At 55.1% G+C, this 25,043-nt stretch overlaps 1 protein-coding gene across 1 annotated transcript; it reads right to left on the reverse strand.

Annotated features, from left to right (window-relative positions):
* Positions 1 to 171: 171 nt before the first annotated feature.
* SCNN1B (sodium channel epithelial 1 subunit beta) lies at positions 172 to 23,901 on the reverse strand. Its single transcript, XM_058569871.1, has 12 exons — positions 23,590 to 23,901; positions 20,948 to 21,221; positions 18,645 to 18,835; positions 9,286 to 9,389; positions 7,336 to 7,499; positions 6,898 to 7,005; positions 4,527 to 4,644; positions 3,367 to 3,442; positions 3,209 to 3,266; positions 2,459 to 2,520; positions 1,024 to 1,099; positions 172 to 756 (listed from the first exon to the last, which is right to left on the reverse strand). Exons 1-12 carry the CDS (start codon positions 23,898 to 23,900, stop codon positions 376 to 378), a joined length of 1,923 nt encoding a protein of 640 aa, XP_058425854.1. The 5' UTR covers position 23,901; the 3' UTR covers positions 172 to 375.
* Between the last annotated feature and the right edge of the window lie 1,142 nt (positions 23,902 to 25,043).

Consider the following 25,043-nt stretch of genomic DNA (forward strand, 5'->3'; position numbering starts at 1 on the left):
CCATCTGTTCACCTCTGGAGCAGGCGGTGACTGGCATTGGGAGGGAAGTGGCCTGCTCCCAGGGGCGGGAGTTCCGGGGTCTCTGGAGCCTGGCTAGGGACACCCTAGGCCAAGGATCAGGTCGGGTTGGGGGTGTGGGCAGGAACCAAATGAGTACACAGTTCCCACATCCGTACCAGCACCGTGACCCTACGGCGCCCTCGGCCTGGGACCGGCCAGGAGCTGCTGGTCTCTCCGTAGAGGGTCACAGACTCCGGCCTTGGTCAACTATCGTCCCGGCCCTTTGGAGAGGACACCATAAAATGAGGCCTTGGGGAATGATCTCGCTTCTCAGGTCCGAGTTCTTGGGCTGCCCAGGGTGGGCAGGAGCAGGGTCTAGATGGCATCGCCCTCATTGTCAGACTCGATGATGTCCAGTGGCTGCAGGCGCAGGGAGTCGTAGTTGGGGGGTGGGGTGCCCGGGACGGGCACGGGCTGCTCCTCAGGGTAGGTATCAGTGTTGGGGTGGTGGCTGACCACGTCAGGCTGGAAGCCAAAGTTGGTGTGGGCCTCCACCAGCTCAGACACAGTGGGAGGTGGGCCAGCACAGCGAGCCTGGGCCCGCCTCTGCCGCAGGCTCTTGGAGAGGGCCACCAGCTTGATGATGGTGATCCACACGAAGTCGATGATGATCTCTCCAAACTCGATGAGGCACAGCACCGAGCCCCCCATCCAGAAGCCAAACTGGCCGCCCAGATTGGAGAGCAGCCAGACAATCTGTGGGGAGCAGGGGGCTGAGGGCCTAGTGGGGGCTGGGGTTCAGGCCGCAGATTCCTGCCTCAGCCCCGGCCTCACACGTTCCTGTGGGGCGGGTTGTTGGCTGGGAAGGGGGAAAGGGTGACTGTCTCGGCCCAGGGAAACAATCTGGCCCTGCTTTAGGGGTCTTCCTAATTCCCCTGTTGGGCTGGAGGCCTCCGCACCCTCAGGGGGCAGGGCAGAGGGGGGGCAGGGCAGGGCTGAGGTGTCAGGAGCCCCCAGACTCACGTTATTGGCCGCCGATTCCTCAATGGTGCGATAGTTGAATTCTTGGAAGTAGATGTTGAGCTTGACAACTCCCTTCCTGCAAGAGGCAGCAAGAAGGGCTGGTGCCCTCTCCCCGACACACACACACGCACACACACGGGAAAGGCAGCCAAGGGGCCACCCCAGCCCTCCTGTGGCTCAAGCTTCTCACATGCCCGCTCCCATGAGGGGCGAGGTCTGAGCAAGAGCCAACAGTGCTGCCCTTCCTGGCTCCTCTGGGCCTTGAGGCCACAAATGACATCTCTGCCTAGCACCCATCTGGTGGGCCCCTTTCTGAACCAGCTTCCTAAAGGATACTCTGACCCAAGACAGACTGAGGATTGGCTCTGAGCTCCCCTCTCCCACCCCCAGGGTGGCCCAGCCCATATGCAAGAGGCTGTTCACCTCTGGAGCAGGCGGTGACTGGCATTGGGAGGGAAGTGGCCTGCTCCCAGGGGCGGGAGTTCCGGGTCTCTGGAGCCTGGCTGGGGACATCCTAGTCCTAAGCCCTAAACCTTGCCTCTCTGTCAGGGGCCGTGGGGCAGAGAAGGGTGGCCGAATGGGCTTCCTCTTTACATCTGATCCTCAGAAAGGCTATGATCTCTCACACCTCCAGGCTTCTGCCTGGATACCTTTGTCTCTTCTTATTTATCTCAACAGATCCTTTTCTTCCTTGGAGGGTTAGCTCAAGTGCCACCTCCCTATACAGACCTCCCTTATGTCCCAGGCAGACAGAGGCCCCTTCTCTGCTGTGCTTCTACAGGGAGGGCCTTGTACAGACTCTCATCACCATAAGACTTGTTTGCATATCTCTGTCGTCTAGACTCGAGCTTCCTGATAGTTTGGACTTTGTATGTTTCCTGTGCTGAATGCATGTTTGTGTTGAGTGGATGGAGGATGGGTGAGTGGAAGAATGGAAGGATGGAAAATGGATGGATGGATGGGTGGATGCATGAGTGGATAGATGGATAGGGAGAAGAATGGAAGGATGAGTGACGGATGGATGCATGAGTGGATAGATGGATAGGGAGAAGAATGGAAGGATGAGTGATGGATGGATGCATGGGTGGATAGACGGATAGGGAGAAGAATGGAAAGATGAGTGATGGATGGATGCATGGGTGGATAGATGGATAGGGAGAAGAATGGAAGGATGGATGACGGATGGGTGGATGGGTGGATGAGTGAGTGGGTGGATGAACAGGTGACAGACGGAGGAACAGGCTCTCCTTTAGGAAGCAGCAGACTCTGAGTCCCCCTGGCTGGCCTCTCTCTCACTCCCAGTGCTTCCTCCCCCAGGCTTCCTCCTGGATCTGAGCAGTGTCTGAATAGCTGCCCTATGTCCAAACCCCTGCCCTGAGGCTCTGGTTCCTCCCCTTTTCTGCCTTCCCCAGCCCTGCCCAGACTCCAGGCTCACCTGCTCAAGGTGATATTAGTGCTTTGGTCTCGCTCCTGAGACAAGACGTGGAAAATCCAGTCCTGGAAACCAAGAAGGCAGCTGAAAAAAAATGATGCCTGCAGCATTCCCTCCTGATCATGGGCCCTACTATCTCTGGGAGGCAGAGACCATAGCCCCATATCTTCCTGAAGCCCCCTGAAGCCCCCTGAAGGGGACCATGTGTTGGCACAGGGAGGAGGGGAAAGGTGCACACTGTGGCTGCTATTGTGGGGAGAAGGCCTCCCCCGGAGGCCCAGCCATCCCGTGCCAGCTGTCTCCCACCTCAGGCCTCTGCACCTGCTGTCTCTCTGCCCGGATCCTCCTCCCCAGCTCTGCCCAGGCTGGCTCAGCCCCATCCTCTGGTTTTAACTCAAATGTCTCCTTTTCAGGGAGGTCTTCCCTGATCACCCTATCTAACGTGGTTTCCCCGGTGACTCTCTCATCATCCGGGTTACTTCCTACACAGCCATTATCACACTGTGAAATGATCTTATTTCTGTATATTGTCTGTCTCTCCCACGAAAACGTAAGCTCCGTAAGGGCAAAGGACTATGTCCGTCTCGTTCACTGCTGGGCCCCCAGCACAGTGCCTGGGGGGACACTGGTGGAAGCAGGAAGGGAGGGAGGGAGCACCTTCTCCAAAGTCCCAAACGGCCTGAAGACCTATGCCCACAGCTGCCCCCAGCCCAATGGTGGGCGGCCAGGAGCTTGGCCACTCCACCGTCTCACCTCGGAGGACTCGGAAGGCCAGTCGGCCATGGAGATGGTCATCTTGTACTGCGTGTCACTGGAAGAGAGAAGGCAGCCCTGTGGCTGTCCCCGCCAGCACGGCCCCTGCACGCCCCTGCCTGCCGCCACGCCCCCCGAGTCTCTGTGCTCACACTCACTTGCAGGACTCCTTGCACAAGTTGATGCAGGTCTCCCTCTGGGCCACGTTTATGCGCAGGTCTGAGTAGCAATAGGCTGAGCAGGAGAGAGCGGTGTGGGGGAGGAGACTTTGATCAGAGGATTCTAGGAGCTTGCCTCTCCCCTTTGAGCCTCTGGCTGCCCTCTGCCCTCCTGGCCCTGGGCCACCTTGTCCTGTGGTTAGGTTGTGGGGGGAGTTATCTCTCGCATTGAGATAACTGCCCCCATCCCTCCCCTCCATCTCCAGCCATTGTGCCCGGCCCTCTTCCCAAACATCCCAGACTCAGCCCAGCAGGATCAGGCAGCCTTCCCTCTGCCTGTCATCCCCATTCCTCGCCGGGGACAGGGTGATGGGGTCACGTAGAAGGGATGGGTGGTTGGAAGGGAGAATGGTTCCCTTCCTGTCTACACATTTTGTTGGTTTTCAGAGGCGGTGGGACTCTCTCTGCCACCCACATCCGTCGGTGTTTGGACTCCAGGCCACCAGGGCTCCAGGCCTGGACGCCAGCTTGGTGTGAGCCCAGCAGGAGCTTCTGCCCCTGTGGCTTCAGGTCTTAAGCCCTCAGAGGCCGCTTCACTCTTTCCTCCCACCCCAGCACCCCACAGAGAGACCAGGTGAGCCCACACAGACCCAGACACTCGTGCTGAGGCTAATACACATGGCCTTGTGCGTGCATGCACACACACGTGCACACACACCAACGTGCACAAACGCAGACATGGAAGCAATCCGTGTCCGTGCACAGACACACATGCAGACACGCACGGCGGTCCCGAGTGCTCCTGTGCATTGACACAAACCCACAAATGCCCTTTCACACGTGCACGTGAAAACGTAAATGCTCACACACGCGTGCACTCTCCAGCAGCTGCACACCCAGGCTCACGCACACGTGGGCGTTTACGTGGCACAGAGACACTGCCTAGGAGGACAAATTCACTCTCGCACATGCACATTTCGAGTGTGCATTTCACGGACTGGAGGAGGCGGGGGGTGCCGGAGGGGGGTGCTATGGACCGTGGACGGCACATCCCCGGGCCCTGCTCAGGGCATGGAGCTCCGCCCCCTCCTTCATGGTCAGAGCCTTTGAGGGCAGTGGCCCAGCTAGCCAGGGCACCGATGCCAGGGTTCCGTACTCACCCCAGTCTGGGAAGTCCTGGTTGTTGCAGTGTTTCTCCCCAGGGGGCAGCGGGTACAGGTAGTGGCCGCAGCTGCAGTTACGGATCATTTGGTCTTGGAAGCAGGAGTGGATACAGGCCTGGGGGAGAGGACACAGACATGGCTGGTGATGGGGCCCAGGGAGGTTCACGTCCAGGCCAGGGAGCTGGGGGCGCCAGGGGCAGTGCCCCTCCCGCTAGGAAGTGGTGATGAGGTGGCCGAGCTGCGCCCACTGACCCCGCAGTCGGGGTGCAGCTGTCCTTCCCCGTCCCTGGCCCCCGTGGAGGGACTTAGGCCTGAACCCAGCACCCCAGCTCTCTGAGGATGGCCCCCGCCACCCTTCAGACCTGGGGCCCCATAGGTGACATGGGGATGGGGGGCTTGTTCCAAACACTAAAGCCATCACTGAGAGCTCCTGTTGCAAGGCTGCCAGCAGCCTTCCGAGCCCTTTACACAGAAGGCCCCAGAAGGGCAGTCTTGAGGAAGCCAGGCAGGCTTGCTCTGTGTTCCTCCTTCCTGGAGGGAAACACTCAGGGAGAGGAAGGAGATCTTTGATGCTCAGAGCCGACAGAGGAGGAAGTGAGCAGAATGTCCCCTGGTGGGAGGGGGAGGGCGAGAGTGGCCTCAGGCCCCCCAGGGGTGTGATGAATGTGATGACTCTCTACTCAGACTGGGGTTGCAGGTCATTCCAACCTGGTTTCAGTCCACTCGGAAAGGAGCTATGTGTCCCGGGCTGGTTATTAACCTCTGAGCCTCAGTTTACTCATGTCGCACCCGTCCCGTAAGGTCAGGAGGTTCGGCTTGGCATGTGGCACTCAGTAAGCGCTTGGGGAGTGGAAGCGGCTGTTAGTCATGCCTCTCCGTCTGTCCAGTTTGCTAAGTCCTGACTACGGGGGACTCCTCGCTCCAACCCTTGCCTGCTCTCTCCACCTCTCTCAGTCCTGCCCCACCCGGCCTGTCCTCAGCTCCCAGCAGCCAAGGAGCCACGAGCTTCTCTCCCACTCCTCCTTCCCAGGCTCACATGTCCCGTCCTTCTGTCCTCCCCGACAAACCCGTGGGCTCCCTGCCACCGGCGGGTGAAATGGCACAGCCCAAGGAGCAGATCTGGGGTGGGGTGGGAGGGTCTGTGTCTTCCAGTCTTGCAGAACTCACTGTCTCACCCGGAAGGCAGAAGTCCTCTCCAGGCGCCGAGACTGAGCCTGGGGATGGGGCAGGACGGGCTCCGACAGAGCACCTGACCAGGGCCTGGGTATTTGCCAAGGTCTCAGCCAGAGTGGCTACTGCACTGGACGAAGCAAAACTGAGGTTTTTCTGGATGGAGGTCCCTAGGGCTGGGGCCCGATGCCTCTGTGGCCTCCCTCTCCAGGCTCCGACTACGCTGCGCTGCCTTGTCTGTCTGTCTGTCCCTCCAGAGGATCGGAAGATTCCCCGCGTTCTCCATCGCAGGCAGAAGCCCCTCCAGACAGGAGGTGGCCAAACCAGCCGGGTCAGAGTGTGGGGTACATGGGGTCAGCTGGACGGGGCGGGCAGGCGGGTGGGCACGGAGGAAGGTGGATTTCCTGTGACTAAGGCAAAGGGAAAACCACGCCATGCTCGGGGCTCTCAGATGCGGAGGCAGGCACTAGGCAGCCCCCGTGTTATGCAGACTGGGCTGGGAGAGGAAGTGTCAGCCAGTGGTCACTTCTGTCACTTTTGCAAAGATTCAGACTGTCTTCTCCACTGGGGCCAGGTCTGGGGCCCAGCCTTCCTGGGCTGACCCTGGAGAGCAGGGCAAGAGGGAAGCCCGCAGCTCCAGGGGATGGAGGCCAGATACAAAGAGGGACTTCTCAGGTACGTTAATGAGGCATTCAGCCTGGGGGCTGTAAATCCCTATTCCTCATTCCTAATAACAGTATCCATATCTCAGGGTGTTGTGAGAATTACATGAGTCAATATATGTAAAGCACTTGGACCAGTGCCTACCCAGCCCATGATAAGCCTGCTATTATCAGTACATTAATAATTGCTAACAATAACTAATAATTATTGTTAGTGTAGTATTGCCTCGGGGGGGTATTGAAAGAATCAAATGATAATGTAACACAAGCAAGCCCTTAGCACAGTGTCTCACACATATAAGGGTTCTTCTTGGGAGACCCCAAGTGAGACCCTATAATCCTGAGCATCCCCAAGGGCACACCTGCCGAGTGAGAACCCAGGGACTGGGCTGGCTCCGTAGCCCCAAGGACACCCTGTGGTCACAAAATCCAGCAGAGCCAGCCTTGCGGGGATCAGCTCTCCCAGAGACCTGAAGCGTCAGGTCAGGTTGACATGGACGGGCCCAAGGGTCACGAGGCCTGCACCATGTTCCCACCTGGATGGAGTAGGTTGTGTTGTAGTCGCTGTAGAGGTTTGGGATGGGGACGTCAGAGCCATTCTTAGTGCACTGGCTGTAGGGCTCGCCCTTGCGCTCCAGCCTGTCCTGTATCCAGAGAGGTGGCTCGTGGGGGCCCCTGGTCCCCCCAGGAAGCCCCTTCTGGACCCCCATCCCATCAAGCGTGTGGGTCTAGGGGATGCTGAAAGGGGTTGGAGAGCTGTAGGCCCCAGCAGGTGCCAGAGGGTGCTCATCTTCCCCCACAGCGTGGCCGCCTTGGTGGGTTCCAGCCAGAAGCAAGGCAGCAGTGAACCGAGGGGGAGGGCCAGGTCTTGAGGAGGCTCGGACCCCTTCCTCTCAGACCGTGGGAGGTCGGTCCTGGGCAGGTGGGCCTCCACCCTCAGTCTCCCTCAGGCTGCCCTTGGGCTGCGGCCATACCACCAGCACCCCGATGGACGTCTCGGTCCCCGACATGGCGTAGATGCCTTCCTCTTTGATGAAGGGGTACGACCTCTGCTCGTGAAGCAGCAGCCGGGCGCCGGCTGTGGACGTGAGGAAGGGCACGTAGTCTTCCTGGCCTATGTCCAGGATCAGCTTCAGGCCTGTGGGGAAGGTGAGGCCAAGGGCTGCCTGAACGCGCTCCCCAAGGCTGAGGGGAGACCCACCACCCACTTGTCCAAGCTCCCCGAAGCCAAGTGGCCTCCAGGGCCTGCCCAGGAAGCTGGCTCCACTTGGCGAAAATCCAGACTTCTTGCCTTCTCCAAGGCCCCCATCCTAGTCCAAGCCACCACTGTGTCTGACTTGGGCCCCTCTCTCCTCCCATAATTTCTTTTCCACATGGCAGGTAGATCTAGGGGCACAGCAGAGCCCCACCTCAAATCACAGGGGTTCTGATTCTCTCCGTTCAGTCCCTCTTAGCTTCCATGCTCCTTCCTGCTGCTGGGCCTTCACCAATGTTGTTCCCTCGAGAATGCTGCTCCCTCACTCTGGAATGCTGACCTCGCCGTCACCCTTCACCTAGAAACTCCTGCTCTTTCTTCACATCTCAGCCCAAGTGTCACTTCCTCCAGAAGCCTTCTCTGACTACCTAGACTAGGCCTCAGGGTCTTTGTTATATGCTCTCCTAGCTCTGGAACTTTCCTTAGCAGTACCTGCCTCATTCGTGTGATTCTTCTTTGTCTGTCTTCCTTCCCCACTCGACTGTTCCCTTCTTGAGGGCAGAGACCAGATCCAATATTTTATGCACCACAGGACCATGCAGGTGGTTAGGACAATAAGGGGAGCATTTATTGAGCACTTGCTGAGTGCTAGACTAAGTGCTTTATTATACATGGTCTCACTGGTGCTCACAAGAGCAATGGTACTACTATTATCCCCATTTTATGGATGAGGAAATGGAGGCACAGAGAGGCCAGGGGACTTGTGCGACGTCAGCCAGCAAAGAGGTGAAGTTGCTGGGGTTCTAATACAGGCAGCCGGCTCCTTGATCCTAATCCCCCTCCCGTAACGTGAGTGACCAGCATTTCTGTGATACACACTGTTTTCAGGGGCACAGAGACTGGGTGAAGGGCGGTCAGTCCACCCCTGCCTCTCTGGACCAACAGCCCTGATAGTTACTGAATGACAACCCGCCTCTTGGTGGCTGGGGAGGTCAGAACCTGAGGGGGAAGGATTTGCTCCCACATGTGCCTGGCTTGCAGCCCGAAAGCCGCAGCCATCCTGAGTCCGCCAGCCTCTCCCCCAAGACAGGCCGAGGCAGCGCCTCTGGCATCACCACCTCTCACTTCCTGACTTCTGTTCGCTCCTTGGCCCTCTCTCTTCTCTCTCAAGAACCACATAGCAACGAGGCTGAGGAAGGACTCTGCCCCGTGCTGACTGTGTGAACTTGGGCGAGTTCTGTACGACTTCTCAGAAAATCTGGCACAGAGCGAGCATCTACCACCAGCCAGGTGCTGCGCTAAGCGGTTTACCCGCACTCCGTCCCAATGACTCAGCGAGGTGTACGCTGGATGCTATGCTACTATAGACTATCTTTGAGTGGGGAAACCAAGGCTTCCAGAAATTGGGTCTTGACTCAGCCTCTCGCAGAGGGTAAATGGTGGAGCTGAGATCACACCCAGGCACAGAAGCCTGAGCTCTCGACCACTACGCTGTCCTGCCGCTGAATCCTCGCATTGCTCATCAGCAGGGTGGAGGCACCAGTCCCTGCCCAAGATTGATGAGCGTTGGGTGAGGGATGGCTGAGGGGCTCCTGGCCGCCCTCCTGTGCAGGCGTCGTCTCACCCAGGTCCTGCCCCTCAATGGTTGATGGAAATTTGGTCTTTCGGCGCTATGTGGTGGGGAGTTCAAAGCCTTAAGGCTGTGGCCCCAGGAGGAACCAAGACTTACCGAACTCAGCTCCGGGGTTGGCTGAAGGGAGCGCCTTCTCTGTCATGCCCCAGTTGAAGATGTAACAGTTGCCGTAATCAGGGTGGAAGATGGACGTGAAGTTCCTAAAAGAAACACCATCAGCTGGAGGGCAGGGCCCACCCCACCCGCTGCCTGCCCCGACAGTCTGCTGTCCAGGGCTCGTGGCAGAGGGAGCTGGCAGCTGCTCCCCGCCCTTCACTTACTGCTCAGAGAGGATCAGGAAGTGAGAGGGGAGCAACAGGTCATTCCATCCAGCCCCCTGCATCCGTGCACAAGCCAGACAGGAGATTCCCAGATTCCCTTGGGAAGGAGGGCCGGAAGGAGTCTCTCTGGGGTCGGGGCTCAGGCTCTCTGCTTAGCCATGAATTATGAGAAATACATTTCTTTGATGTTTTCATCTGTCTCATCTACAAGGTCTTATAAGACCATGTAGTGGGTTGAATGGTGGCCCCAAAAGAGATATGTCCACATCCTAACCCCAGGGACCTTGTGTATGTGACCTTATTTGGAAAAAGGGTCTTTGCAGATGTCATTAAGGGTCCTGAGATGAGGTTATCCTGGCTTATCCAGGTGGGCCCTAAATCCAATCACAAGTGTCCTTAGAAGAGACAAAAGAGGAGACACATACAGAGGAGACGGCCACGTGAAGACAGAAGCAGAGATGGGAGTGATGCAAACACAGGCCAAGGAACACGTGGGCCCACCAGAAGCTGGGAGAGGCGAGGAAGGATTCTCCCCTAGTGCCTTTGGAGGGAGCCCAGGCCTGCTGACACCTTGATTTGGGACTTCTGGCCTCCTCTGTGAAAGAATACATTTCTGTTGTTTTAAGCCACTCAGTTTGTGGTACTTAGTTATAGCAGCCACAGGAAACTAACACAGATCCCAAGAGAGGGCGGGGCCAGGCCAGGCAGTGAGTGGTGGAAGGAGCCGGCAGAATCCAGACAGGTGGGCTTGTGGGAACCTGGGGACTCAGGTAAAGAGGGAAGTGGACTGAGAGGGAGGGTCACGGAGGGAGGGGAATCAGGGTGGGGTGGAAGCACAGGCCAAGGAAAGAGAGAGCTTCAAAATGAGGCATGAAGAGCCTTGTGTGAGATTCTCTCTTATGTCCTGGAAATACTTCCTAAGGAAATAATTCAACAACAAGAAACGTTTCCATAAAGATGTGCATACAAGTAGCAACAGCATAGTGTAGTTTCAAAGAATTCAGTTAAAAATGTTTTTTTATATGAAACATTTCAAACACAAAAAAGTAGAGAAAACAAAGCCCACCACCAGCTTCAACAACCATCACCCCACAGCCAGTCGTGTTTCATCTCTGCCCGCCCCCCACCCTCCCTTCCATATCATTTTGAAGCAAATCTCAGATGTCATAATTTTATTTGTAAACATTTCCATATGTATCTCTAAAAGAACTCAAAAAATAATGCTATTACCATGTTAAAAATAATTAACCAAAATTCCTTAATATTATTAAACATTCAGTTCAAAGTTCCAGTTGTCTCATAAATGTCAATTTCATTTTTACAATTTATTTGTTTAAATCAGGATCCAAATGATGTTAACATGGGATTAGTTAGTCTCTTAAGTCTCTTTTAACCTATGGCTCCCTCCGTCTGACATTTTTTTTCCTTGCAATATAGCTGTAAAAAGAGTTCTGGTTTGATCCAGCTAATAACTGAAGAGGCACTGATACAATTAGTGGATCACCATTTTGCATGTCCGACGAATGAACGACTTTGGGCAGCAGGCGCCAGTGGTGACCAACGCTGTGTGTCTTCCATGCAAGGAAGTGGGCTTGCCAAAGAAAAAAAAAATCAGCCCTGAACAGGATGGAGCATCTGTCTCCAACTACCATTTACAGGAAACACTGGAGACAGAAGAACAGGTTCAAAGACACCACAGAAAGTCAATCTCCAAACTCCAGACCTTGGGGAACTCTAGAGGATAAACACTCCAATTTCTTCAACAAATAAACTGTGAAAGAGGGAAAGGGAGGCAACCTATAGGTTAAAAGGAACTTCAAAGACTTGGTTATAATCACAGTGTGCAGACTTTAATTGGATCCTGATTCAAACAAGCAAACAAAAAAATGACATTTACAAGTGTGAACACAACTGGATAGTTGAGGATATTGAGGAATTATTGTTAATTCTTTTTCAGGTGGGATAATGGTATTGTGGTTCTGTTAAAAAAAGTCTTTCTCTTTTACAGATACATTCTGAACTCTTTACATGTGAACGAGTGTGGTGTCTGGGATTTGCTGCAGAGTAAACAGCACAGGAGGGGAAGCGAGTCGTGGTTGTTGGACCTGGGTGGCGAGTCCCTGTGAGTTCATCATACTCTGTTCTGTCTCTCTGCACGTTCTCAAGTCTCCACAAGAACTAGCTTTAAAAATGTCTTTGGATGTTTTTATATTGTTTTTCTTATTTTATTAAAAAAGGGGAGGAAAGGGGCTAAGTGCATCCAATGCTCTGGAAACATCAGCTGAAACGCAGTCTTGTCCCCGAGCCTTATATTTCACGACATGTGCTGAGCAACTCTTTCGGGGCCAGGCCTGTGCAGACTATTTCTGTATACATTCTCTCATTTAATCCTCAAAATAACCCCATGAGGTCAGCTGCCATTGGTCCCTGTGTTCAGATCAGGAGGCCACTCCTCTATCTTTCGCCTCACGCTCTGCACCAGCAGAAGGAGGGGGGTCTAGGGCAGGCTGTGAAATCCCATCTGGGAACTGACCCCGTCACACAGATTTGAGCTGCTTCCTCAGCCTCTGAGCTTTGGTTTCCCCAACAGTGGAAGGGAAATCAGGAGGAAACCACATTTCTTCACCCAAAAATGTTTATTGAGGCCAGAAAGACAGCCCTGGAAGCTCAGTGGTGTGGCAGAGGGCATGGAGCAGCATCACAGCAATTCTCTCCTTCCAAAATGTGTCTCTGGCCTGTCCACTCTCTCCATCTCTGAGGCTCCCACCCTGGTCTGAGCCACCAGCCCCCGGGGCCTGGATTCCTGCAGGAGCCTCTGCTCCCACTCTTGCTCTCTCACAATCTTCCGCCTGCACAGCGGTCAGGGCGATTGTTTAAATTGTGACTCAGTCCACAGCATGCCCCTGCTTAGAACCTTCTAGAAGATCCTTGCTGCTCACAGAATAAAATGCTAACTCTCTACTTTGGCCTTATCTCCCCTGTTTGTTACACTCCAGCAAAACTCCAACATATTTCCAAATTCAAGGCCCTGATGCCCACTACTCCTTGTGCCTGGAATATTCTCTGACCAGTTCTTCAAATCACTGGTCTCTCCTCGTCCCTCAGGTTTCATCTGCTCTGAGACCTCCCGATGCAAAGTCACTTCCCTGCCCAGTTCCTCGATCATTTCTACCTGCTAGTCCCTTGATAGCAGCCATCAAAATCTGAAATCATCTTCTCTATTGAATTGCTTGCTTATCAGCTCCTCCTGCTTTAGAATGTAAGCCCAGTGCGGGCAGGGGTCTTGTCTGTCTTTGGGGAGAAAGAACTTGGAGGCTAAGAGCCCAAGCCTGGGAGTCAGCCTGCTTGAACTCAAATTCTGGCTCTGTCATTTACTAGCTGGTGAGCTAGCGGAAGTTAATGCACCTCTCTGTGCCTCGTTTTCCCCTCCTGTAACACTGGAGTAATAACAGCCCCCACTCAAAAGGACTGAGATGAGGGTCGGATGCCAAACATACTGAAGCACTCAACAGAGCGGCTGCCACCACTCACCGCTCTGTCCTCAGACCCTGGCACCCAGCAGACAGACACTCAGTAAATATTTGTTGGATAAATTATAATATGTGATAAGAGCATCAAGAGAGATAAGCACGGAGGAGCGACACCTAATTCCCCTGGGAGTGGGGTGTGGGGAGTGGGTCAGGGAAGGGTTCTTGGAGGAGGTGAGGCCTGAGCTAGACTCTAAGAGGTAGTGAACCTAGGGGGTGGGGAAGGGAAAGGGCACATGGGCAGGTGGTGAGGCACAGGCAAAGGCCCGGAGGGAGGAAACAGCTCCGGGCGGGCGCTGTGGAGTCTGCACTCTGTGTGGAATCAGGGCTGTGGCCACAAGGAAGGAACAGAGCGGAGCAAACCAGCTCGAGCAGGGCGCTGCTCTAGAAGGAGAGACCCGCCCGAGAGGCGCGGGGACGCTGTGTTCCCGAGAAACTGTCTGGGACATCTGCAGCCCAGGAGCAGCAGGCTGCTCAGGGTGTGGCCCCATCCCTTCTGCCCGGGTCTGCACTCCTGGTCTCCCGAGTGTGCCAACTATTTGCTCCTTGATAATGCTCTTTACCCAGAGAGGCTGCTCCCAAGGCATTTCCCTCCAGAAACCTTTCCTGGGACAGGGGCCAGGCATGCAGACAGAGACCAGCCAGCCTCCAGAAAAGACCGGGAAATAGAGCATCCTAGCAGGAAGCAGTATAACAACAGTGGTACTGTGTGGTAGGGGTCAGGGAAGGCTTCCCAGGGCAGAAACTAGCTAGCCAATCCCTGAGGCAATAATAATATTAATAATGCTTATCTATGCCCAGATCTTGGTTTCTAAATACCATTCTCCAACAAAAGGAACAGGGCTCCTCAGAGAAATGGCCCATTCCAGGGCTGGGGCATCTTGTAGTGCCAGAAAGTAAGCAAGTGCTCAAAAAAATAAATAAATAGATGGGGACATGTCAAGGGGACACAGGAGCCAACTGAAGGAGCACCCAGTGGCCAAGGCTGGAAGAATCTGAGTAAGAAAATAAATAATGTGGTATTGGATTACAACCCAAATACACACGAGTCCACACTGGTGTAAAGAAAGGATCGAATAAATAAACAAGTGGAGATGAGACAAATCCTCCTTCCAGAAGAATTCCAAATAGTATATATGCCCCTCTTTAGGAGGGCTGAAGCTCAGCCCCTCTCTCCCAAAGACCCCCGCCCCCCTGAGTACAGGCTGGACTTAGAGACCAGTTCCACCGCACAGAGCACGGGGAGGGGAAGAGGTCACCTGACCACAGAACCTCACCAGGTGAGGAAGGGCAACGTCGTGGGCGTGTCATGTGGTTACCGTGACCCCGGATACGATGTGATGAGGAGGGCCCCTCACTTCTGTATATTCTTCCCCCGAACCCACGCCTCCAGTTGAGAAAAACAATGGAGGACTTTCTATAAAACACCTGACCAGTGCTCTGAAACTGTCACAGTCATCCAAAACACCGGCGTCTGAGCAGTTGCCGCAGCCCAGAGGAGACTAAGCAGACAGGATAACTAAGTGCCGTGTGGTCTCCTGGATGGAGTCTTGGAACAGGAAAAGGTCGCCGGGAAAAACAGATGAAATCTGAATAAGTGTTTAGTTAACAGTAATGTGCCGATGTTGGTTGCTTAGCGTTGACAAATGACCACAGCGACGGAAGATGTTAACAACAGGGAAACTGCTTGAGGGGGGTAAAGAAACTCTGTGTGCTATCTTTGCAACTGTCCTATAAATCTAAAATTATTCCACAACTAAAAGTTGATTTTTAAAGTTCTCATATAATTCTTACCCTGTGCTAGCCAAGTAAGCACTGTTCTAAGTACTTTATCTACATTAACTCATTTAATCCCCATGAGAGCCCTGTGAGGTCATTTCACTGTCCCCACTTTCCAGACAGGAAAACTGAGGCCCAGAGAGGCTAAGTAGCGTGCCCAACAGCACACAGAGCTGCCATTCACATTCAGGCAGCTTGGTGTCGGGTCCAAATGTGGCTCATATCTTCCTAAGACAGCAGCTGCTGTCTTGAGCAGTTGCCATGTGCAAGGGTAAGAGGATAAAGTCAGACAGAGAGTGAGGAAGCTGGTGTTTGGAGCCCAGCGTTGGGAGGGCAGAGAGAGGCGCATGTCCTCCGTGTCCTCTGGCACCGTGTTTGAGGCTGACTCAGGGAGGCGGGTGACCAGTTGGCTGTGGGAGTGAAGGGAGCACAGAGACTGATGGACTGAGGTTTCTGTGCCAAGTGGCCGGTGCGCCTTCCGCTCAGGCCTGCTGAGGGCTGGAGCAACAGGCTTGGGAGAGGTGGGTGGGGAGGGGAGGTGATGCTCTCGATTTCTGATGAGGTGGTATAGAGTCACATGGGACGGGCCTGGCCCGGACTGCCAGCTCTGCCACTCACCAGCTGTGTGACCTCAGAGACATTGCTTAACATCTCTGGGCCTCGGTTGCATCATATAAAATGGGGTGAAGTAATAGTACCTTTCTCATGGGCTTGTTGCCAGGGTTAAACTAATTTTATATATGTAGACTGCTAAGAACAACGCCTGGCACATCAGAAGGGCTCAATAAATGCTAGCAGTATTATTAAATAATGAGTTCCTTGTCAAATGTGGGTTTAATGATGGTAACAGCTGATTGAGCCCAGCACTATTGTCAGCCCCTCGTGCATATTAACTCATTTAATATTCAAAATAACCCTGTAGGAGAGTGTCTTGACATGAGTACAGCCATGTTTGGCCGCTCCATTGACCTACAGCCACCAGCACAAAAAGAAATATAAAAGCTGCTTTCTGCGTGGTGAGAACTGGCCCTTCTCCCACGGAGAGAGTTGCAAGCTGTAACATTTCAAGGCTCTTGGAGCATCGTAGCACGGGATGGACTGGCCATCTGTGCCGGGCTAAGACGATAACCAAAGAGAACAATGCACGTACACAACTACTGGGCTGGGACATTAGCCAAGGGGCTCAGTGCACCTATGCCACTGATAACCATTTTGTGCATGGGAACACTAGATGCTTGCTCTGCAAACTCTGTAACTGCTTATATAAACTGCTGGAGACTGAGACCCGGTGAGAGTTCCACCTGTGGAAGGGACACCTTCCCCAGGCCGTGTGATCCTTGCCCAGCCGTGTCGATTGACAGGACTCTCCCGGCAGTGGGGCGTGGATGTTGTGAGTAATTGATTTACTGTGAAGTAACTGATCTGATGTGTTCTCTTTTCGGTCAACCTGGTGTTTCTCTTTCCGGTTGATTTGTGTCATTTCCCTTCAGTCGATCTGGTGTTTCCCTTTCCTATCGATCTGATGTTTTTCCCTCTTATTATATGACCTATTCGGATCTGCTGCTATCTCAGCCGATGTGGATGTTTTCCCTTTCCAGTTGAGCTGGTGTTTTTTCCCTCTTATTATTTGACCTATTCGGATCTGTTTGCGGACTATCGCCTTTACTATCCTCTATATAATAAAATATACCTTCAGTCCATTTGTTTGGAGTGGAAAGTTTCTTTTACGTCTCCAATCAAATCCCCAAACCTCTCATAACAGAGAGACATTGTTATCACCATCTTTTAGGGAGGAGGAAGACTGAGGCACATCAAGGTTAAACTTGTTTAAGGTCACACAGCTTGTAAGATAGAGCAAGGATTGAACACAATGGACTCACCAGAGAGCCCAGCCTTGACCCTTCACTAGACTTGCTGCCTGGCCACAGCCACACCTCAGAAGCTATGTGGCTAACACTGGGTGTTTGGCTGCCCATCAACCACCAATTTCCCCTTCTCCTGCTAACAGCTCCTTGGGTTCTCTTTGCGGGATCACCCATCCCTCACCCCCAGTCCATATGACCCAAAAGGAAAGTTCTAGAACTCACTCTGGAGGGCGCCATGTTGGCAACAGGCACACCATCCCCAGTTGGTCCAGCCCAGCCCGGTGGCCTCCAGGGCTGGCACAGCCCCTGAGTAGTGGCTCAGTTTAGGGGCCGAGCTGTGTGCAGAATGCACGCCTTTGAACACTGGGGTCCCCTTAGTGGGAGAAGCGCCCACTTCAGGCACCACGGACAGAACAGCAGATCCCACTTGCCCACCTCCCTCGCACTCCAGGGCACGCTCTCACTGAGCCGATGGGCCGTATATTTGAAGGGACAGTATCACACCTCTCTTTTAGCTGAGAGGGTCAAGGTGAACTTGTGGGCATGACACCAGTCCACTGGGTACCCCCAGCCTCACGCAGGGCTGCCAGGAGTGGTTGGGCAGGGGTGCCCTGAGCGAAGTCCCCTGGCCGAGAGAGAGGGGTTGGGATCCAGCCTGAACAAGCAGCCAAGCGGCAGCGCACAAGGCAGGACATGTCCGGTCAGCAGGGCGCCATCTTGCTGGTCTCCCACCTGCGGGGCTGGCCTTCTCTGCTTCACACGATGGGCCAGGTGTGCAGCTCTGCCTGCGGGGGGCCTTGGTTCCTTGACACTACCTGCAAAATGCCTGCCCGTGTGCGCCAGTGCGTTTGGGGGACACAGGGTCCAGGGCTGTCAGCAGATTCTCCGCAGAGCTTCCCAAAGGTTCATGAGTTGAGAGAGCTGGGCTGAGGCCACAGTCCCCAGGAGGGTGAAACCAAAAGCCTGTCACTCGTCCAAAGTGGCAAGACTCAGCAAAAAGCCCCTTATCTCCAGCAGCCTAAAGTATGAGAATTTGAAGCCCCAGACCAAGAGGACATCAGCTTCTCTGGGAAACAGGACTGGCCGAAGGCTGGGGCGGGGCCAAGGTGGTGTGGCCCCCCCACACCTGGAGGCCTGGCCCCGAGGCCAGGGAAGCCCCTGGGGCCTCCACTGCTCTGCCTCCCTTGCCACGTCCAGGGGAGCCTGCAGCCCTCCGCCAGCCACCCCAGAGGCGGGACAAAGCTTGGCTCTCAGGCCCAGGCTTGGTTTGTCAGGAGCTGGGGAGGTGAAGAAGGTGGGGATCTGTGACCCAGCTGTCAGAGAACCCAGACTTTCAGGGTCCATGTTACCCTCATTCTGTCATCCTCTCCACACTGGGGGCTGTTTGGGAAAAAGGATAGTTACAGCGAACACTTACAGGGCCCTGCTGTAAGTGCTGACCTGAGCCAACTTATTCACTCTCATCTAACTCTAGGAGGTGGGCACAGTTTTTGCCCCTGTTTTAGAGACGAGAAAACTCAGGGCCATCGAGGCTGGGGTGCCCGCCTGGGGCCCCAGCTGCTAGGTGTTGGAGGCTAACAGCGCACGGCTGCCCCTTCTCCAGCCCCCTTGCCCGGGAAGTCAGGGGACCCTGCCCCATCCTCCTGGCGTGGCACGCAGCCGATGAGTGAGAGACGGGGGCACGTACAAAGGCTGGCCCTCGCTGGTGTGGTTCGGGCCCCAGGACCCCCTATGGATCAGGCCCGGGCCAGACATCTCCTGAGAGCCCATCCTCGCTTCGCTCTGCCCTCCCTCCCTATGCCGCTTCCCTTACAGACTTGTCCTAGCGCGATTCCCTCAGTACCTCCTGGGGCCTTCAACGCATCCCTGCCTCAGGCTCTGCCTCCGGGAAACCCGAGCGGAGACACCAGGCGCAGAATATTGTGGTGCAGAGCGGGGCTGTGAACCCGGCAGGCGGCTCTCACCTGAAGCTGCAGGGCTCCGCCCCGAACAGGCAGGCCAGGATCAGCCGCTCAGCGGGGTAGCCCATCGCCACCAGCTCCTGCCGAGGCACCTGCGAGAAGATGTTGGTGGCCTGCAGGACGTACCACTCCATCACGGCCTGGGTGGCGCTGGTGAAGTTCCGGAAGGTGCACACGGTCCCGTTGAGGCTGCACTGTGGAGGCCAAGAGGGGTTCCTGTGGGTGCGGGAGCCGCCGGCAGGGCCCCAGCCACTGCCCCCAGGGCAAGGGCAGCGAGGGCTCTGCCGGCCGCCCTGCCTCTGGCTGCACCCTGGGGCCAGTGGGGACCACGTGTACACTCTCGCTCACCGTGCTAAGGGGCTGCCCCCTCACACACAGCTGCACGGTCACAGGGAACACACACACACGCACACGTATGCCCAAGAACCCACGCACACGCATACAGAAGTATGTACACAGAGACAGACACCCACTTTCTGACATCCCCAGCCCCGCGAAGTCATGGTCACAACCACGCACACACGTATCCATACTCCCCCGAAGCCCATGCACCTGGATCCCCACAGTGGCACCTCCCTTGTGCGCACGTGGGTGCGTATACAACAGACAGCCCCGCAGGACTTCCGGGGCAGCTCCCCGGGGCTGTGTGGACCATGAAGGACTCGAGTCCAAGGCTCTGCCTCCCCCTCCCCTGGGGGAAGGACCTGGGCTTTGTCAGCCTGAGCCCACCGAGGGGTGCAAGGACCCCTTCTCGCCACAGCCAGCTCACCACAAAGCCCAGGTCCCCCACAGACACAGGACAGACTTGGCCCTGATCTCTGGCCTTGGCGACTCATAATGGGCCTCCCTTCCGAAAACCAGGAAGCCAGAGGGAGAAGCTCCTCCTGACGTGGGACAGCCCTCCCGGGGCCAGCCAGGGCCCTGTTGTCAGGGCCAGTCCTGGAGGCCTCCTTGTCACCCATGAGGGAGATGACAATAATACTCAATGCCCACTCTGTTCTCAGGGCTTTATTAACCCCTTCAGTTCTCACTGCAACCCTCTGCCACCGTCATGAAGAAACTGAGGCCCAGAGAGGTAAGAGAGGTTAAGTAAGGCGTGACAGCAGCAGACCGCCCGCCGCACGTGCACACACACTCCATGCCCACACACACACACACACACACACGCACACGTGGGCCCGACCCTGGGAGCTGGTGCAGCACCAGGAACCAGGCTGCTTTACAGATGAGGACACAGTCACGGGAACCTGGGTAACTGCACCAAAAAGGAGTCGGGCTCTGGGTCAGAGCTGCCTCTGGGGCTCTGGAGTCTCATGCTATTTGCTGGTTTGTGTGGCAAAGTGAGGGGAGGCCCAGCCTAGGTCCCCAACAAAAGGGATCATCAGAATCACCAGACAGCCTGTGAACAATACAGATTCCTGGGCCCAGGCCCAGAACTGCCCACTTGGACTCCCCAGGAGTGGGGCCCAGGTACCTGCAAGTTACACAGCCCTCAGGGGATCCAGGCCCAGGGAACCTTCTTCCCGCCTGTGGGCTGCAGGCTCCCAGCATCCCAGCACAGGGCAGCTGCAGTGTGGCATCTGACGGTACTGCACAGCTGTGGTTTTTCACCTGCCCAATATTTATGCCCCTGTCTTTTGATAACAGATGTAATTCCTCCTTCAGGGAACCATCCCTTCCCCTTCACGAAGTCCATGTGGTCTGATGGAGGCTGACATCACCCCCAGCTCCAGGGCACATGGCCCAGGACTGGCCGATCATGAGAGCCCATTGTCCATCCCACAGTGATAGATTTAGGAGTGAGCATGTGACCCCATGAGTCAGCCCCAGGGCTTTTGCTGGGGCTACTGGGAAAGAGCAGCTCTGTTTCTGGGGAGAGTGCTGTGCTGGTGGGGTGTATATCTGGCATCGTCAGGGCCCTCTATGTGGGGAAAGCTTGCCAGAGAGTGAAGTCAACTGAGAGAAAAGCTGAGCCGAGATGGAGAGAGATCGAGTCCTGACGACAGCATTTGAACACCTGGATCCAGTCATACCTGAACCCAATGCCCCTAGACTTCTTAGTATGTGAGCCAATGAATTCCCTGTTTTGCTTAAGCTAGTTTGAGCTAGGTCACTTGCGTCCAAAAGTATCTTGACTAACATACCAGCCATTTCTATTTTTCAAAGAGCTCAGCAAACATACAAAATAGGCACTGGCTTCCAGCCTGCCTTTTTCCCAATAAGACCCAGATTATCAAAGACAAGAAACTCCCACCAGCCTCACTGGGTGGAGCCCATTGCTTGACATGTGCCCGAGGCCCACTTACCAGTCTCATGGCCACTTTGCACCCCTGGGCATTGCAGGTCCTTCCAGCTGGGCTGGTGCTTGCTGAGCCATTGTGGTTGCCCCCAAAGAGGTCGAGGACCACCGGCTGGTAGGGGTTCTGCTCATCAATAAGGACCAGGGGAGTGTGGTTCCAGATGGTGAAGTTCAGGGCCCCGGTGGTATTGGCATGGCTCAGCTCGGGAGCCAGGATCTTCTCCAGAACTGCATCCATCAGTTCATCCAGGTCCCTCAGCAAATGCCTGACTTTGGAATACCTGGGTGGGGGAGAGGGTGGGTCAGGGGAGCAAGGGGCAGCTGTGGGGCAGAGCAACTACAGTCTGGGATCCCCTCCTACTCCGGGGTGGCTGCCACCACGTGTGAGAATGCCCCGCCTCTCTACCCACCCACCCACGCACCCATGTGTCAATCCACCCAGCCACTCGCTAAATATTTAATGAATCCTACTATGTGCCAGGCACCATGCAAGGCACAGAGGATACAGTAGCAAACGGGACAGACTGGGTCTCTTTCCCTACGAAACTCACATTCTCGTGAGGAAGAATCCTAAGAGCTCATGGTTATTGATCGCTGGCCATGTGCCAGGTGCTAGGTGCTGTCTGTGTCTTATTTTATTTAATCTTTGCCACAATTCTATGATCATCCCCACATATAGATAAGGAAACAGGCTCTGGGAGTTGCTCTGATTTCCCAAGTTCGCCCCACTGACGAGGGACAGAGCTGAGATCAGAACCCGGGTTTGGGGCTCCAGAGGGCATGCTGTGCACAGGGGTTCTGACCTCTCCCTCCCAGGAGGGGGTAGAAGATGTAGGGAGGAGGGCAGGTCTGTGATCCCGAGGTCCTAATTCTTCAGCAGCGATTTTGGGAACAGGAGCCAGTTTCAGAAGGGAGAAGGTGGATAGGACTGCGGAGCTGGGCTCCAGAATCTTCTCTCAGCCCCTGGAGGCTCCCATATTGGACATGGTGACCAGTCAGGCTGGCAGGAACGTGTCCATACGGGGGAGCGTCCCCATCAGGCCCCAGGTGGGGGCCCCGGGCCCTGCACTCCAGTCATTCCATACCCAGTTTACCCCAGAGCCTGCCCCAGAGTGTGGCCTCCGGGGCAGTGTGTGTCAGCTCTGGCTGGGGGGCGTCCTAGAGTGAAAGCATCAGACCCTGAACACAGGCCCAGGGCCTGGTACAAAGGTGCCAGCAGCCAGGGCTGACATCGGCCTGACATTGGCCTGACCGTTACACCCACCACCTGTGCGCACACAGGAACAGGAAGATTCGGAAGGGTAGGGGGCTGCGAAGTGGGGCTGCTATTACAGTCTAGAGGGCAGCAGCTGCGGTCGAGCTCGGGAGGGTCATTGCATGGGCTCTGGGTTCGAATCCCGGCATGACACTTAATATCTGCGCAACCTCGGGCAAGTTAACCTCTCTGAGGCTCTGTTCTCTCATCTACAGAGTGGGGGGACTGAAATATGTACCCCAGAGGCTGGGAGGACTTAATGTGGTGATGCTCATAGAGCACTTGGAACAGTGACGGAACAGCATCGTTATTATAATTATTAAGGATTCTCTTGAGTAGTTCTGAGGACTCACCCAAGCAGGCAGGAGCCCTATTACTAGAAAGGAGGGACTTTCTGATAACTGGAAATGTAATCAGGAAGTATGAATTCCCTTCCAGGACCTTCTGTGGGACAAGAATGTTCTCTGTGACTCAGCTACACTGGTTCTTCTCTCAATTCCTTGAATGCACCAAGCTCTGTCTCACCCCAGGGCCTTTGCACGTGCTGTATCCTCCACTTGGGACACTCTCTTCATTCTGCCTAGTTAATGTCTACTCATTCCTTGGGGCATTTTTCTCTGACTGACTCCTTGTCTCTCCTCAACAAAGTTGAGGTCCCCTTGACTAGGGGACCTCCCCTAGTCAGTCCCCTTGACTGTGTGTCCCTGTCATAGGCCTTGCCATCAAGCAGTTAAACAGTGGCAGCTCTGGAGTCACATTGGGCCTGGGTTCAACTCTTACCGTTGCCCACTGTGAGTCTCTTGGCAAGTTCCCTCACCTCTCTGAATCTCCATTTCCTGGCCTGTGAATCAGGGCCATCACAGTAGTGCCCACCCCTAGGGAGGCTTTGTGGATCAGAATTACACAACTTACCCAAAGAACACCCAACACACTGCCTGGCATCTTGTAGACACGCGATGCACGTTGCTATATATTTTTTTTATCATCACAATTATAATTAATTAATATTTACGGGGGAAGAAGATTAACGTCTGTTTTCTCTGGTGGGCTGTGAAGAGGGCGGGGTTTGTTTTATTCACTAATGTGGTTGGTCCCAGTGCCTGGCAGACAGTAGGTGCTCAAGAAATGAATCAAGAATTAGGCACCGGCGTGCCTGAAGGCAGGGCCCACCAGATATGTTCATGCTCTCGTTAAGCCTAGAAAGTTCATGAATTTTGAATCTTACTGGCTGCAAAGGGGTGAAAGCAAAGAGGGAAAGAGAGAGAAGGAGAGAGAAGAGAAGGAGAGGAAGGAGGGAAGAGGGGGAGAAAGAGAGAGGGAGCCCGGGGAGGAAGGAGGGAAGGGAAACGAGGAGAAGCGGCCCGCGGAGGCCGCCGCGCCCGGGGAGCACCTACTGGAAGGGGCTGGCGTTGCAGATGGTGATGGCCGGGAAGTCCATGGTCTTGAAGCCCACGGAGAGGGAGACGCTGACCTCCCAGCTCAGGTAGGTCCTGATGAAGACGCCCCACTGCCAGCAGACGAGGGCGGCGAAGAGCAGGGTGAGCACGAACCACAGGGCCTTCTTCTTGGGCCCCTCGCAGATGATGCGCTTGGGGCCGTGCGTGTTGGTGTTGTCGCAGTACCACACCAGCAGCTCCTTGTACGTGTAGCCGGGGCCCTTCTGCAGCCGGTGCAGGCACTTCAGCAGGTACTTCTTCACGTGCATCGTGGCGCCTGCCACACGGAAACACACGGGACAGCCGCGACATCAGCCTCGCGTCCGAGGGTGTCTCAGTCGTGGCCAGAGCGGGGGCACTGGAGACGGCAGACCGGGCTGCACATCCCAGCCCCCCGCCCCTCCCTTCCTGCCACCTATCACGCATCCATCCACACAGACAAAAAGCATTTATCGAGTGCCTACTGTACACCACGCCCTGAATGAGTCCCTCTGGACTCAATGATGAGCAAAACGGACACGGTTTCTGCCCTCTAGGAATTTCCAGCCTAGCGGAAGAGTTACTTAAGCTCTCAATTCCTTAGGTGCTCCACCTGTAAAGCGGGGATAATTATACCTAATTTATCGGATTGCTGAGAGGGTGAAATTAGGTGATGTATAAAAAGTGCTAAGTGCAGTGCCCAGCACAGATGACGAGCTCAATCTGTTAGCTGCCGTCATGACAAGCTGTTAGTGGGTGAGACAGATGTTGATCAAATAACCCATCAAAGATGCATGGTTCCCAAACATGGGAGGAAGGATTGGAGCCTGTGTTCTGAGGTCCCAGAGGCAGTAAAGAGCGGTGGTGAAGAATGGGGGTGCTGCATCTGAAACGTCTAGCTTTGAATCTCGCTCTGCCTCTTTCTAACTGTGTGACTTTGAGCCCATCACTTTCTCTGTGCCTCAGTTTCCTCACCTGTAAAATGAAGATAATAGTGGCCTCCATCTCACAGGGTTGCCAGGAAGACTGAAGGAACGGGTGCAGTGTGTGGATTAGTGCCTGGCACCTCAGTGTCAGCCATGGCTATGACAAAGGGGGGGACCCACAAGTCTGAGAGTCCTGGGAGAAGCAGAGACTTAAAGGACAGCAGCGTTAATTAGGTGACAAGGAGTTGGGGGCACTCAGGTGGAGGGCACAGCAGGGGCAAAGGCTGTGAGCAGGGAGGGAGCCTGTAGAGGTGAGCAGGGCCTCGTGGCCATGATGAGGATTTGGGTTTCAATCCCGAGAGAATTGGAACCTTTGGAGGCGTGGAGGTGTGATGCCGTCAAATCTGTGATCTGAAAAGAACACTCCAGTTGCTCTGTGGACACGGCCTGGAACACAGGAGGCTGGGCCGGGAGTCCCCGGTGCCAGCTGTGGGTCGTTGTGGAAGG

Source organism: Diceros bicornis, chromosome 26 (genome assembly GCF_020826845.1).
Source record: "Diceros bicornis minor isolate mBicDic1 chromosome 26, mDicBic1.mat.cur, whole genome shotgun sequence".
Taxonomy (NCBI): domain Eukaryota; kingdom Metazoa; phylum Chordata; class Mammalia; order Perissodactyla; family Rhinocerotidae; genus Diceros; species Diceros bicornis.